At 39.4% G+C, this 15,545-nt stretch overlaps 1 protein-coding gene across 9 annotated transcripts in view; it reads left to right on the forward strand.

Moving 5' to 3' along the window:
- The window catches only part of NAV3 (neuron navigator 3), a 563,787-nt gene that overhangs the window by 282,414 nt on the left and 265,828 nt on the right, over window positions 1-15,545 (forward strand). For 7 of the 9 annotated variants that reach the window (XM_074870634.1, XM_074870635.1, XM_074870636.1 and 4 more), the window contains exon 1: window positions 4,371-4,613. The exons of the other annotated variants lie outside the window; for them this stretch is intronic. In XM_074870634.1, coding sequence (XP_074726735.1) covers window positions 4,371-4,613 — 243 coding nt within the window. Of the gene's footprint in view, window positions 1-4,370; window positions 4,614-15,545 lie in introns of those variants that run through there. 9 annotated transcript variants of the gene reach the window in all.

Genomic DNA, 15,545 nt, shown 5'->3' on the forward strand with positions numbered 1-15,545 from the left:
TCTTGGCTCCACTTTTGAGGCAGGTGTCCCCTCTCTTGATATTTCCTGTGGTCTGGGAGACACTGCCAGCTGTCCATTCAGTTCATGTGAGTGGTTTGTCTGAGGGCTGGGGGTACAGAAGGGGAGCAGCCTTCACAGGACTCGTTCTGGTATCAGATGAAATGAAGGAAAGGACATTTGTGCTGGTGTTTTGTGCTAAGAATGGTTGTTCCTGTTAAGTCTTGAGAACAAAATATTACGTTAATATCACCTTAATATTACAACTAACAGATATCTTCTTTTGTGAAGTGACTTGGCTTTCAGGTGTGTTTATTCTTGTTATATGAAAAAATATTACATTTTTTATGGGATGAGGGGATTATTATACTGAATGCATGCATACTGTCTTACTTTGAGGTACAGATCATTCATCTAACTCATAATTTCTGTAAAAATGATTGCTTGACACTCAGAGTCATGCTTTATATCCAGATTGTCATCTTTTTAAATCGTTATTAGCTAAAGAAAGGGTCCTGCCTTCAACATTTCGCTGGAACAGCCACTACTGTTGACAAGACTACTAAGAATTGTATTTAGACATTTGTGTTGTTTTTCCATTTTTTGGTCTCTCTTTCCCCTTTTACCTCCTTATCTAACATCCCACTTGAAATGTTGCCCTGTTTTTTATCACAGCTCAGTTGTCTTCTAACTTCCTCATAACTTTCTAATCCTTGCTGCACAACTTCATTTCCCTTGTGTCAAGGCTTCAGTCATGATCTGTGTTCATCCTCCTGCATCCAGATGATGTCCCCTACCTACCTGCCTGACTTGAGGATGTCTAAGCTGATTGATAAATGTCTAAGCAGGTAAATTAGAAATGTACGGGTCCTCTCTCTGTACAATGTGTAGCCTAACCTGTTTCTTTGCAATCACTTTCTAGGTATGTCTCTATCAGCTTCATGTAACCGAGTGAAGATATATGTCCCTTGTTTCTGTCAGCCATATCTTTTTACTCACTTTCTCTATCTTACAAACAATACTTTTGTCCTTCGTGTCAGGCAGTCTGGTGTTGTCTCTGATTTCATGTAGCCCTGGGTTATAGCCACTGCTTGCAACTTCACCCCTGGTTTCTCACAGATATGCCTTCTTTCTGTTTGGAAACTATTCACACATATCTAAATCATCCTCATTCATTCTTTGGATTCTCCATAGCAGCCCTGCTTGATGGTCACTTAGGTCCCCACTCCTGAGCTGCTGAGGACAATCCCACCAAACTCACATTGCCAGTGCGATGCCTAACATGGCGCTCTTCTTTGCAGCCTCCAGCTTTTCCTTTTCCTCACAGTTATACCCTGTTCTTCCCCTTACATAACCCTTGTGCGCCCAGACACCTTCTGCCATCCCCCTCTTGTCCAGCTCCACCACCAGCACCTGCATCTGGTGCCAGTTCATGCATGTTGTCCACAGATGCTTTATCCTCTGCTTTGCTGTTTGCATGGAAAACAGTACTGAAGCTTAGCTGTTAAATATTCTTTTCCCCTGATATCCTTCATAAAACCCACATTCATCATGAGGTACACAAAAGCGTTTCAGGCAAAAAATGTAGCTAAGTGATTTCTAAGGATAACAGATGTTTGTTTATTTATCTTTCACTTAGAATTAGAATGAGAGAAAACAAAAACCAGGAAGACCAGACTTGCAATCAGGCTTGTAACCACATTCTTACCTATGGAGTATTATTATTGTTTTCCTCTATTACCTTTCCTGATTCCTGCAAATAATCTTGTAGATTCTTCTATGTATCTTCAGTAGACTGGAAGCACTTCTGGGTTTTATCATTGTAAAAATTCTAGCTAAATGGGGTTCTGAAGTTGATGGCCCTGACCTGGTACTAGCTTAAAAGTCATAATATAATCAACAATAATTTTGAAAGAGTAATAATTATTTTGAAAAAGTAACGCCCGCTTCACATCATTGTTTCCTAAACCCTGTTGGTTATGTATTACAGATGACTCTCTCCTAGTAAGCTTGCTTACTTGTTACTTTCAGGGTTTCTGTGCTGGGAAAATAGGTTGCAAAAGAGACTGTGGGTATCATGACCTCATCATTCGTATTCAAAAGAAGAACAGCAAGATCACCATAATGCATTACTTTGTAAAATTATAACCCTGAGAAGTAATAAGATTCAATTACATTTTTTTGGCAAAGTTCTTTCTAAGAAAGTATCTGTCTCATGACTCTAGTTTATTCTTTGTTCTGATCATTGGTTAACAGGCCTCACGAGGATTTTCCATCTCCTCAAACCTTGCAAGAGATAAATCCCTCTTTTCCTGTGGTCCGCTTCAGCCTTTGCATATGTGCACTTTCTGAAGCGTTAACTGTTAACAGTTGTGCCTAAGAAACCTAAATTCCTTATACAGCCACAGTGCTTTATGATGCTGGAGAACAAATGCGGACCGCACAAGGAGCTTTCTTCCCCTTTGCTCTGCACAAGACCTGAAATGTCATGCTGAACAAGAATATTCCAGTCATTGGAGCAGAGTGGTGGATCCTGTGGGCTGAACTTGTCTAAAATGCAGTTTTAGTTACCTCTGTGCAGTCTTACAGAAAGCCCGTTGCGGCTACTGTTGATGGTGGCAAAACCACAGAGAAGATAAGCAGAGAATGCTGAAATGGGTTTGCTGATCCTCTATACACACACTTGAAAACTCATGAGATTCCTAAACCAGGTCAGATTCACTCCTGCAAACTACAAACAAGAATGGGATAGTTTATATGTCAATATAGAGAGTTGAATTTTTAACTACTCTGTCAGTATGATCTTTGTAACGAAAGGTAGAGGATAATACTGTGTATTACACATTTCAAAGGGTGATTTAAGAGGATCCTTTTAGCTTGCTTCTCATTTACTCTGTTTTCTTTTCAACACTTTTTCTAACTCTTGCCATCCTTAATTTGAGAACTTAAAAGTCCGTAAGGGTCTTATTTTCTCTTGGGCTTACATCTGTAGTGTTAATGGTACATACTATTCAGCGAAGGCATAGTTAATACCATGTAGAACATTAGTGGCAGAATAGGATTCAGGTCATCCTATCTCGCTATGTTTTGTTTTGGAAGAAATAACAAGAAAAACATATGGAACATTTTTGTCCATAATGCTGGGTGATAAAATCCCATAGGATTTTAATGGTGTGGCATTTCTACACATTTTTTTTTCCTTATATTACAGTTTAACATGGGTTCCCCTACTATAGGCTCTCAAAGGAATTTTCAGTTGTCCTTTTAAGTAAGCATTTACGCTGCTCAGCAATTTGGACTGTCCATTGTGACTCATTTTATAGCCTGCTCTGCTTGCCTATCTGTCTTGTATTTCCAGCAAGAATATTTCTATGAGCAACAAGCAGAAATGATGCGTTGGACATGGACTTCATGGAGCTTTAAATGTTTTTAGAAAGGGAAGTGTTAACATTGAATAGATGACGTTAGCACCACCACCAAGAAAGAAAGAAAGAAGAAAAACGAACTCTGAAAAGCTGTATTGACTAAATCTTCTAACAATGCTTGTGATTTTCCTATATCCTGCTCTGTGTTTTTGTATGGATTTTTCACAGCACAGACAGACGTTACCCACACTGTGATTCAACGTCTGTTCCTAGCCACGCTCTTGCACAATTTTAACCTGATTTCACGGGAGGAACAGGGAATGAAACACCGTAGCTCGTGGTTGTCAGCAGTGAAAAATAGCCAGGAATCAGACAAACAGCTTCATTGCTGAGATTATTTCCGGGATAAAAGCTCTTCCAACAGCTGTTTGCTTTGGCCACTACTCAGGTCCTTTTTTTTTTTTTTTTTTTTTAAATCAGAAAAAAAAAGAGGTTTGTTTTTTTTAAGATGTGGGCTGGTTATTTATGTAGTCAGGAAGAGGTCTCTGCTTCCAGTGTTGTAGTCTCAGAGCTGTTTTGACAGTTGGAGTACAGGGAGGTTTCATCTATTCTCTCCTCCCTTTTCTCCTGTCCTTCATTCACTTAACGCACAGACCTGGAATGCTGTAGAAAGAAGAGAACGCGAATTTATGAGTTCTTTAATCCCAGACAGGCAGCTCTGTGGCAGTTACCTTCAAGAAAAGTTCACGCCCCAAAGGAGTGTTTAGTCTTACAGAGCCACTGACTCACTGAGCAGCGCATGTGAGTGGCTGAGAGGGAGAAGGGGAGAGATGAAGGAAAAGTTTTGCTTTCTCGTGAAACTCGTAATATTATTGTTTTAAGACGTTTTGAAAAGATGACTGCTACTTTTGTTTAAAGTATTTGTTCTGGAATTGCTGAAGCTGGAGTCTACCAGACTGAGGTCAGGAGCATTTTCTTTGGCAGAAAGAAGATACTTTTATAGAAGCCATGCCTGTACTTGGGGTTGCCTCCAAGTTAAGACAGCCAGCCGTAGGGTCAAAGCCTGTTCACACTGCCCTCCCGATACCCAACCTTGGCCCTGCCGGCTCTCAGCAGTATTCGTCAAAGTCTTTGGAGCTTACTGGGGCGGAGAGCTCGATGCTTTCTTGTCAGCTTACATTAAAGTCAACCTGCGACTTTGGAGAGAGGAGAGCACTTCAAGGAAAAACCCAGGAGATTGAAGATAGCAAGGTTAGTTGTAAACTTTACCTGTGGATTTCAATTCTCAGAAAATGTTGATTTGCTCAGACAAAAATCTGATAGAAACCTACTGCACACAGAACTCAAGGGTAATTGGGTAAATAGACTTTTGCTGTCATCAGTGAACTCGCATAGCAGCCTTGGAAATCTGTTTTGCTGTTTGAATAAATATTCTGGTTTTAAATGTTAGTGTTAAAAGCTTCCCAGATGCATTTTGATAAGGATCAGTAGAATCATAAATAGAGAAAAATCATTCCAGCACCCAGTAAGCAGAGCAATGACATGACAGTACTTTAAAAAAAACCCAAAAAACACATTGGCTGCTTCATGTTATATTATGAAGTTTAAAAAGAGCTCTCATGCCCACACCTATTCCCACAGGGAGACTCTTTTAAAATAAAAACAAGTAATTGATTTTCTTTTCACTTTTGAAATGATCTGGCCACTCTTGCTGCAGAACTGCTGAACCAGAAAAACAACTTCTCAGTGAAAAGTACCTGTGTTTTTCTCTTCTGCAAAATAACTTCTTCCTAGTCCCTATCTAGCTCTGATTCATTGTGATTTTAAAAAGAAGGTTTGTTTGAAGTAGGATGCCATGACGTTTTTTAGATTCCTTAGGGTTATTTCTTTTGTAAGGGGGTTCTTTTTGAGTCTTAATTAACAGTTTTAAGACTTCTGTTTTATTTTCAGCTAGTCTTTCTGCTGTAGTTGAACATAAGCATTGATTCTCTTCTTGTCAGTTGTATATATACCTGTAGATCTTTCAGTCAGTGCATTTACGGCTGCATGTGTGGTTACCAGCTTCAGCAAGCAGTTTTATGTGAGGTTACTTTCCCTTGCTTTTCTAGTACTTTTGGTTTGTGGAACTGATTACCACGCTGGCATTAAACATATATTTGTAGTTGCTTCTTATTTAGTTTGAGGACACTTGAGTTTTATCAGACTTGTTAAAGTGGCAAGATACAAATAATATATGTACTTGGCTTTCCTTTGTTTTTAGTTACTGGGTTAATTCAGTATTAGTGAAGAAATTTGGTTTTGTGGTTAAAGCATAGGGTTGGGATTCTGAACGTTTGGTTTCCTTTCTAATCCCTACCACATATTTCACCATAACATTTTGGTCATGTCACTTGATTTTTCCCTTGGAGTTTTCTGTATCGCCCCTCCGTGTCTTCCAAAGATGATGCGTTGGTGGGCTCAGACATGCTTTATAGAAATATAAAGAAGGACCAGACTGTCCATCTCTTGATTACCAGAAGTGATGAACCCTTTTCTATAACGTGAGTGTGACATGAAGATAATGATAACTTTTGATAACGATAAAAGATAACTTTTCAACACAATGTGTTTCCTGACTGCTTACTTATTTTTAATAGAAAATATTCTTTATGTTTTCTCTTTAATGTTCTTTAATGATTATTGCATGAAAAGTAAATTAGATTTGCAAGTACTATTTTCAGAAAAAACCAATACAGTTACATTGCCTACTGAGAGATGTTTCTTGATTCTTTAAAAAAATGTGGAGAAAGATTTAAAGCATCTTGCCTTCAGTGTTTAAACTACTTGGGAACTATTAGTGATCAGCATGAGACCTAATGGGAGTCATATCCTTTCAAGACATCTGGTCCTGAGTCCTGCTGAAGTGTTAGTGAGTAAAGTAACAGATTAGATGGACCCAAACTGTGATCCCAATTTGCCATTTCGTGTTTCACAGGTTTGACAATACTTGTAATCTTAGAGACTGTTTTTTAAAGAAAAAAACCCCGAAAACCCCAACCTCCAAAACCCAGCCTATGAGCCATTAGATCTCTCTTTCTTTCTGTTCTCAGTGGAGGCAGCTGAGCACTTTTAAAAGATGATCCTTAAAGAATAAGTCCAGTTTGTGCACCTGATGGTCTGAAAACCTCCCCTGGCCACCTGGATTTACAGAAGTGCTGAGCATTCAAGGAGTTACTAATTTCTTCAGCCTTTCTATATTCCCTCCATACAAGTCCAATGTTCCCAGTAAAGCTTAGTGGCAGCCCTTTGCCCAACTTTCTTCCAGACACATTTTTTTGAAGGATGCTCTTTTATGCACCTTTTAAGGAGGTTTCTTGAAATCTTTTTGCCAAAGTAGTTTGGACTATAAAGTGCGTGGTTATGATGAAGAAATTATTTTTAGGCTCTTCTTACTAGTAAACTTCAAAGTATCAGCCTAAAAGTATTGAATGCTATTTTCCTTTATCACTAATGGAGACCCATGCCACCCTGGGAGCCTCAGCAGTATGTCCAGGTTGTCTAAGCAGTAGTTCTAAGCACAAATTTGAGGGAATTGTTAGAGTTAATGGCACTTCACGTTTGCTGAGCAGATGCAAGTTTTGCATTACAGATTATGTTGTCCCAAAGCTTGACCATTTGTGAGTGCTGTTTCCAACAGACCTTTGGTTGATTTCTCTGGTTAGCAAACATATTAATCAAAAATGTGATATTCCTACGTGACTCTGTGGTATACAGTGCTGTACATTGGGAATATTTCATTATAACAGTGATCAGATAAAAGGTCTTTCAATCAAAATGTGATGAAGACCTAGTCTGAGTTTCCAACTGAGTGTGAAATCTGTCTATATAGCATACTGCTTGTATGCTTATATTATATCATTGAATATAAGGCAGCACTGACTTTTGAGGGAAAAATGATGGATATCTGTCTGCGAAAGACAATGGAACATGTGAATTAATCATCTGGTTAACTTTTGCCCTTGGCTGCTGGATTGCAGCCTTTAACATTGCTTTCTTTGGTATTTTACATACGCTGCGCTGTGGGTCACCAGCTTTCTCATCCTGTCTGGAAGTCACTTAGATTGACACATGTAGTCACTGTGACATATCCTGTTGCTATCTATAAGTGCTAAGGATTCCAAGATAAATTTGGGTTATACATGTCAATACAGTAGGTCATTGCCATCCAGCTGTTTCCTCTACGGCCTTCAGTCTCACCACACCTGATTGTTCGAGACTTTTGACACTTGGGTTGGCTTTCTCACACAACTGCCTTGCCAAGACTGGTTAGGAATACAGCTGCAAACATCAGTTCTCTTTTCCCTAGGCGTCTCTCCCATCTCACATGATTTTGTTGCACTTGCACGTGTAGTCTTGTTTGCTTTCTTTTTTGTGGACATGATGCAGTTTGAAGTTTAATAAAAGTGACATTATTCTTTTAATAAAAACTGTGGTAGGAAAAGTTTGAGGTGGTTACATTCAACTTTTTTCTTAATTGGATAGAACATAGGAAAGCAAATAATAAGTTCCTAATGATTTAAATTATTCTGTGTGTAGTTTATTCAACTACCCTTTTGTTCAAAATTTTTATAATTTGTGCTTTGGTACCTAAGTCACACACATCTGCTTTCTTGCTAAACTCACTAATGTTTAAACTGACTGCATGAACACTTATGATGTGAATAGTCATGCAAAATATTTGAGCGCAAGCATTCAGAGCACATTCTTTTTCCCTGAGTATCATATAGACAAAAGTTTATTCCTATATATGTACACAGGAAAGGAATCCAGCTGCTGGATTCATGAGGTGAAATGCTGGCTCTCTTTGAAGCAGATGGAGTTTTGCTGTTCAGTTGGACCATAGAGTGTTTTTATGCAAACCCACATCTGAAAACACCAATACCTTTTGTAACATTTTTCTATCATCTGTGGGTACAGTATTATTTATATTTCTGTGCCACCACTTTTATACCTCTTCTAAATTAATGAGACCAAAATTATTGGATCATGCTAGGCTGCCTTGTGATACTGTTCTAGTTGCAGAATGGGCTACTAAACAGCAATAAAACGAAAAAATATCAAGCAATATTGTAGAATGGTAAATGAAGAAATGGCTTAAAACTAAAGGGAAGAAGAAAGAGTTTCTGTGCAAAACCAACTTATTTTGTTCACTAAATGGTAATGCTGCACTATATTGACCTGTAGCAAAATGCCAGTGGCAATAGCATTTTACTCCAGGTCACCATGATTGGTTTCAGCCGCCCTCACACATTTGATGGTGCAGTCACAAGGGCACTGCCACAAATCCTCTCTGGCACAAAGCTGAGCAGCTGCTGGGAGTCAGCATCCCTGCTAGACATGCTGATCTTCTGGCCTGGCTTCCTGGGACTGCTCCTTGCATTGCTCTGCGTTATGCTCCCAAGGTTTTCCTTCCATCATCAAATTTTCTTCTTTCAAGAGCACTGCACCATCATTTATGCTTGCAAACTGAATTTTCTCTGAGCTGGATCTGATATATTAATTGTAGCATTTTGGTTATATGACTTGGATGATAAGATTTTGGCTTTCTTTCCTGAGATAATTCATTCCTTTACTGTCATATTATCTTTTTTTTGTTTCTTGTTTTCAGTTTCTCTTTGTCCATGCTATCTGCCTGCTGCTGTCTGCTTTATCTGCTTCTTCCTTCCTGTTGGCAGATGTATTTACAGGCTTCTGCATATGACTTATTTTTCTCTGTATCCACTAATCAAGTCTTCCTGTCATGACTGCAACATTCTTCATATCAGTGTTCATTATTGGAAAGTGCTAGTCAGGCTCCACAAATGATCCGGTACACATACGTAAACGTAAAACTTTTCTAGATACTTCAGTTTTGGGGGTTGAATGGGTGGTAATTTGTGATCTTCCTTAGGGAGGTCCAGCCCCACCAAGTTCATCATTAAACAACCTAACTTTGTACAGGAAGATCTCAGGGGAACTCAGGAAAGAGATCTGCTGCAAGGCCTTCTGGAAGAAATGACAAAGAACATGATGTGTCCACCTGAGGAAAGATACACAACTGACTTCTTCTGTAGAACACAGAAATCTGGTCAGTTGGACTGTGGAAGCTGTCTGTAAATCAGCAGAACAGAAAAGAATAGATAACCCCGGGGAGCATGGCCAGCAAAGAATGGGGTCTGAAACAGTAGTACCAAGTGAACATCGTTAAAGTAATATAAAATGAATGTCAGTGTCACAAAATAAAGCTAAATATTTTTATGTGATTAGGCAAAAACACATACTGCTACTGTTAAAGTGACTTGAGGTCTATTTAATTTTGTATCATAGTATTGCATCTCAGTCTTGGTCTGAGGGCTTCCAGTGTCATTCAGCCAGCCCTGTTGCAGTAGGACACTGGAACGAGCATGGAAACCTCCCACTTTTTCCTCATCAATTGTAAGCAGCTTGTCAGTGATGTGGTAACTTCTGCCTATCACCAGACACCAAACTTGGAGGATGGCTAGGCTCCTCTATCCAGAGAGATCTCAATACAAATATTTTTTCTTTCAGTACATGTGTGGAGCTCCTGCTCATGCCAATGGGAGTACTGTGCACACTGGAAAGCCACATGTGTACCATAAACAACTTCCATATCTCTGTCTTTCCTCAGCTAACCCTTCCACACCATTTATTTAGGTTCTATGTGACCCTTTCCCACCATTCCCCAAATCTTTCCCAAGCAGAGCATCTGTTGCAATCCCACATCTCTTTGACCTTTCAATTTCTTGGATACCTTTTTGTCTGGTCTCTCAGGGCCAAGCTCCACTGAGTTTCTTGACATACTGAATCTAGGGAACATAAAAAAATGAGTTTATTTTGTCATACCCTTCCTTTTCTCAGTGCTAGTGCATTGGAGATGTCTGCCTTGTGGGTTGGCAAGAAAGGAGGCTGCTCATTGTGCCGAGTGTTTCATTTACAGCACCACAGCCAAGGCAACAAAAAGGGCAGCAAAAGCAGCCAGAGACCGCCCATCTTCTCCCCATAGTGACCACTAGTGATGGGAAGCCAGCATTGTTTCAAAAGCACTGAACTAGCTGCCAGAAATTTCAATCGGCACTGCTGACACCTGGGACTATGTGTGTTTAAAAATTCACACAGCCCCAGTGAAGCCAGGACAGTTGGCAGGAGTTCAGATTGTCAGCAATTTCAGCTTCTTGCCTTGTGCTCTGAATTATTTCTTTATCAAACAGATAAGAGCGTCTTTAATGTACTTTATGTATCCAGCACCATCTGTCTACACTATATGACTGATTTAAGAGTATCATGCTGTATGAGCTTGGAGTCAACTTCACTGTTACATGTTTATTTTCTAACCATCTGTACCAAGCACATTTTCATACAGTTCAGATAAATATACAGTAACACAATATGTAACTCTCAACGCTTTTGTATTTGTGAGCAAATTGTATTGAGTGTAGGTTGAAAGGGTTTTTTTGTTTCTAATTTATAACTGGGATCATAGACAGGAGGGTATTTACCAACCTGATCTTAAGACCTCTGCCTACCTTGCTACTACCTTTGTTTTATTTCTCTCACAAAATAAGAACATAGAACTCAACATATTTCATATTTGTTTGTGTGTTGCAAGCTGGTATTAGACATCAGCAGAAAAAAATTACTCTTACTCTCTGGTATTGCATCTGTGCCTAGGGAAGCTGCTTGGGGATTTCCTGAGCAACTTTTCATTAAAAAATCCTGTTCTTGAAAACAGGAGTGTGTCTGAGTGTTGATGCACTGTGGGTGCACCAGCAGAGCTCCAGAACCTAAAGCAACCCAGGAACACACTTGCAGCCCCTTGGGGTAATCTGTTCTCCATGACCATAAATGGAGATAAGTGGTGTCCATCTCTAGATAAAAATAATGGCCTTATATTATACCCCAGGAGGTTTTAGTTAGGCTTTAGTAAAACTTCCCAGCAGTAACAGTAGTTAAACAGAGGGATGCTTTGCATGCTGAAGTTGTACTATCTCCATCACTGGAAGATTTTAAAACACAAGCACGTGCACACCTGCCATACATAACATTATTAACCCTGATCCTTCCTCATACAGAGGACTCAATGGCCATCCTGACGGTCTTCTCATTCTCTTTTCTTGTTCCTTGATTCAGCTGAGTGCAGGTCTGTGGTAATGAAACCATGTTACTCTGAGAATGTGAGCTGACAGCCCTGTGGCCCACAGTGCCATAGAGATGTAAGGACTCCCTTTGGAAACAGCTTTGTTGCCTTAGAATAAATGCCATTGTACAGTATGGGTGTTTCCAGAGGCATTTCACTGAAGTATTGCAGTTCCAGTTAAGTTTCCTGAAAACACAGGTAGGATATCACTGGAGATGAGCCAGCTAGTTGCTTGCTTGGAAACACTCATTTCCCTGACATATAGGGTATCAGCATTAGAGTGTCCTCATGCCTCAAGATCCTGTGAGGTCTGGCAGTGGAGTGACTCACAGGGACTCAGTTCTTTGCTCTATAACAAGGAACATAGAAGCCTGGTGAACCCAATTCAGTTTAGGGCTCTGAGATCCTTTAAAAATCCTCTCAGGAGCACTGCAGCGAATATTTCAGCTGGCTGCATTTTGTAGGAGTTGTACAGACTACTCCCTAGAAGACAGGAGTATCCCAATGCACCCAGCAGAATGAGGGGTAACACTAAGATTAGGAAGTTCAGTTCAGCTGGAAAACATTTCTTCCTTCAAGCAGAAACATATGAGATGTCCTTTCTGTGGATTTTTTCTGAGTTTCAACCAGACCCTGATCCTAGAAATTTTTACTAGATTGATGCCTTAGCGAGACAGGTAGCGTGCATGTGCACAGAAGCTAGTCACAGCCCTAAGGAATGTATGGCTGTATTACATAGAGTGTGGGAGAAAGGGAAAAATATTATCCCCACAGTGCAGAGGGAGAGGAGAGATTAAAGGGGAAATGGATGATTTTCCCACACTCGGTCTGGGACTTTGTGGCAGGACTAGGAATTTCGTCATATATATCTTAAGTCCCAGTCTCCACATCATAACCACAAGACCATCCTTTGTCTTTTCTAAGGGATCAGTTAAGAATAAAACATGTAGATAATGAGTTATTTTCCCTGCTTGCTTCATAAGGACAGTTTTGGCTTTTTCTTCATTTCAGTGTCAGTGGCTAGCATCAGTGTGGGCCCAGCTCCAAGCTGGAGGTGGAATTTTACTCCAGGAGCCACATTCTTTGATTTTGGTATATCTGATCAACACAGACTCTGACACAATTTGTTAGAGATGCAGAATACATTGTGCCCTTTGTGAAGCAGTATAGCACTCATCAGAAGTCCTACCTGCAATGCTGTTGAGAGGCTTTCCACTTGTTAAATATGACATGGAAAATATAAATACTTATGGAATAAAAGCAGATCTTTTTTAAGAAGAGATGACTTTTTTTGTCGTAATTTCAGCCTTTGAATACACTGTCTAGCTTCTTTGTAGAAGAAACTCTTGTATTCAGTAAATAATAAGGGCATTAATTACAAATGAGAACTGCTGATTTTTTTAACTATGTGTTCATTCTGGTGTAGGTCCGCTGTCCCTTTTTCTCCAGTACACTGATTTTTTGAGTCATGTAGTTTCTCTTGCACTTGCATACAGAGCACGCAAAGAGTAGTTCATTTAAAGAAGCTCTGTGTTTCACTTTGACCTGATTCACAGGATGTGGTCTTGGAGGAAGCCCATGCCTTAACAATAGCCTTTTGACAGCGAGGGTGTTTGGGGATTAAGCTGGAAGAGGAGGAAGCATCTATCTATTCTCAAACCTACTAGTGGAATATTTTGTACGAATCTTCGCTTGCCCATGATGTTCTTAAGGTCACAAACCTTTTTTTGTTTTGTTTTGTTTTTACTGGCAAGAGGATGTTGGCTGTAAGACAGTGTAACTTACTTAAAATTCAGAAAAGGAATGCAGAGTGTTTTGTCTGGTAAATGCGAAGGGATAATTCCTCCATGTGAGATGTGCAGATTTCTGATGGCTCTTGTGTATGTTCTGTGTAAATCAAGTTGAGAGAACTTGGAAAATAAGCAAATCAAAGGGAAGCATAATTTTAAAGTGGTTAGGGCTGGATCATAGTATTTCTGGATATATAAACTGAGAAGGTGCCAGCCACTAAACATCTGTACTAACTCTGCATAAAACATGAGAGAAGTTAAGAGTATAATATTAGTATTTTCCTAACCTACTTTCAGCACGACATTTAGTCTGACTTATCTTTTCAGTTATGTTTATTCTCCTGTAAGCCCTCCTTTACTGCTCTACCCCCTCTAATCTTAATACAGCAGAAAGCATTTAATCCTTCTGTGTATCTCTCAACACTACAAAATATTTTATTCAGGTGAAACTCTCCAATTAGTGATTTGCAGCAAATTTGAAAAGCTAGAACAAAATTAGAGGTTGACCTCTCTCTTGTGTTTTCCATTTCAAAATATCTCCCTTTGACAATTTTAACACCTGGCTTTGTGTCATGTTGATGCTGTGTTAAACTCCAAAAGATCTGGCAATGAAAACTTCCTGTTGTGCATCAGGATTTGATTTACAGGGCATGTGTAAAACCATCACAGCTTAGTAATCAGAGTGGTCATGCACAGAAACATGACTTCCTAGCAAGTGTTGTAAAATATTTGACCACTTTCATTAATCAGGAAAGGCTGCATGCCTCATACATGATTTAGGGTGAGTAAGACATAAGTTAGGGTGCGGGACTTTTACTCAGCACTACAACAGTGGGATTTCCTGGCAACACATCTATGCAGTAAACAAGCTGTTTTCTTTCTTTGGGGGGTATTTTTTGGTTTTGTTTGGTTTTTTATTTTGTTTTGGTTTTTTTGGTTTTTTTTAAAGCTGTCTCTGTAGTGGAAATAAATAGGCATTAAATAAGAATGTGAAATAACAAATAAAAGTTCAAAAGGAGTTTAGAACTTTCCTCAGCTGATCAGTCTGCCTGCTTTAGTCATTGCTGGCCAGCTCACCGGCCAGAGACACAGTGCTGGAAGGAGGAGCTGAAGGAATCTGTTTCTCATGAAGGAGCAGCACAAATCTGAAAGCTTGATTGCTGCAGGTTCAGATTTGCTTTTGAAATGCTTCTGAGAGGGAGTAAGGCCTAGCATGGGAAGCCACAATCTGGTTTCACTTCTGGTTTCTATCAAGCACCTCCTTGAACTCAACTCATATGTGAAATGTTAATAATGCCATTATTTTTAGAGTGAAGTTGTTTGGTGGCTAAAAATTACTTCATTTTATTTTTTTAATACTGAAGAAATAATCAAATTAGCTACTTTTTAACATGTTACTGAAATTACTTTGAATGACCTTACAAAAACTGATTTTCTTTTTACCTAATCAGTTACTGATGTTAAAAGCTTCCTGTCTATCAATTTGATAATGCATCCATTCTTTTTTCTTGCTTGTAATAATAAGACACAGTAGAAGGCATTTTAAATACAACATACATATTTTTCTGTGTAAATTTGTGATCCTGACAAAGGTATGGAGAGAATAACAGCATCTTCATTGCTTTCTTTACCTCGCTGCGGTATCACACTGAAGGCTGATCCAGTTCTGTATTAATAGCTGAAACCTAAGAATTAGCTTGCTCTGCAGAGAAACTATGTGTAGTGATTGACAGTCAAATGCTGTGTTCATAGGTGATGCCATGTTTAGATGTGTTTGTTTTTAATACAGTCTAATTTGCAAAGCTTTCAGATACAGACCACTCTTAAGCAAGAACAAGGTTTCTTCAGCTGCGTGTCCAGAATGGGTTGGTGGTTGTGTCACTGACTAATGAGGGCAAAGAAGCCCTCCCAGTCGGGGACAGCTATGTCAGTCACAGCCTTAAAGAGTTTTGGTTTATAAGATAAGCTATTAGCACAAGGGAGTGGGGAATAAAAGAAAAATGTGTAGAAATGAAAACAAGACTTTCTGCCCAGGGCCCCACAGTGTCAGTGCAGAATTTTTCTGGGTTACTCTGACTCATTTGTGGACATGGTGCAGAGAAGATGTAGAGTCATGAGGGAAGCTGAAAAAGCAAATCAAATTAAGTTTCAGAGAAGGAAGCACACAAAACTGAGCATATTGGGAACTGGTGTGTTGGACTAAACACTGCCATTCAAAAA

Source organism: Strix uralensis, chromosome 5, assembly GCF_047716275.1.
Source record: "Strix uralensis isolate ZFMK-TIS-50842 chromosome 5, bStrUra1, whole genome shotgun sequence".
Lineage (NCBI taxonomy): Eukaryota > Metazoa > Chordata > Aves > Strigiformes > Strigidae > Strix > Strix uralensis.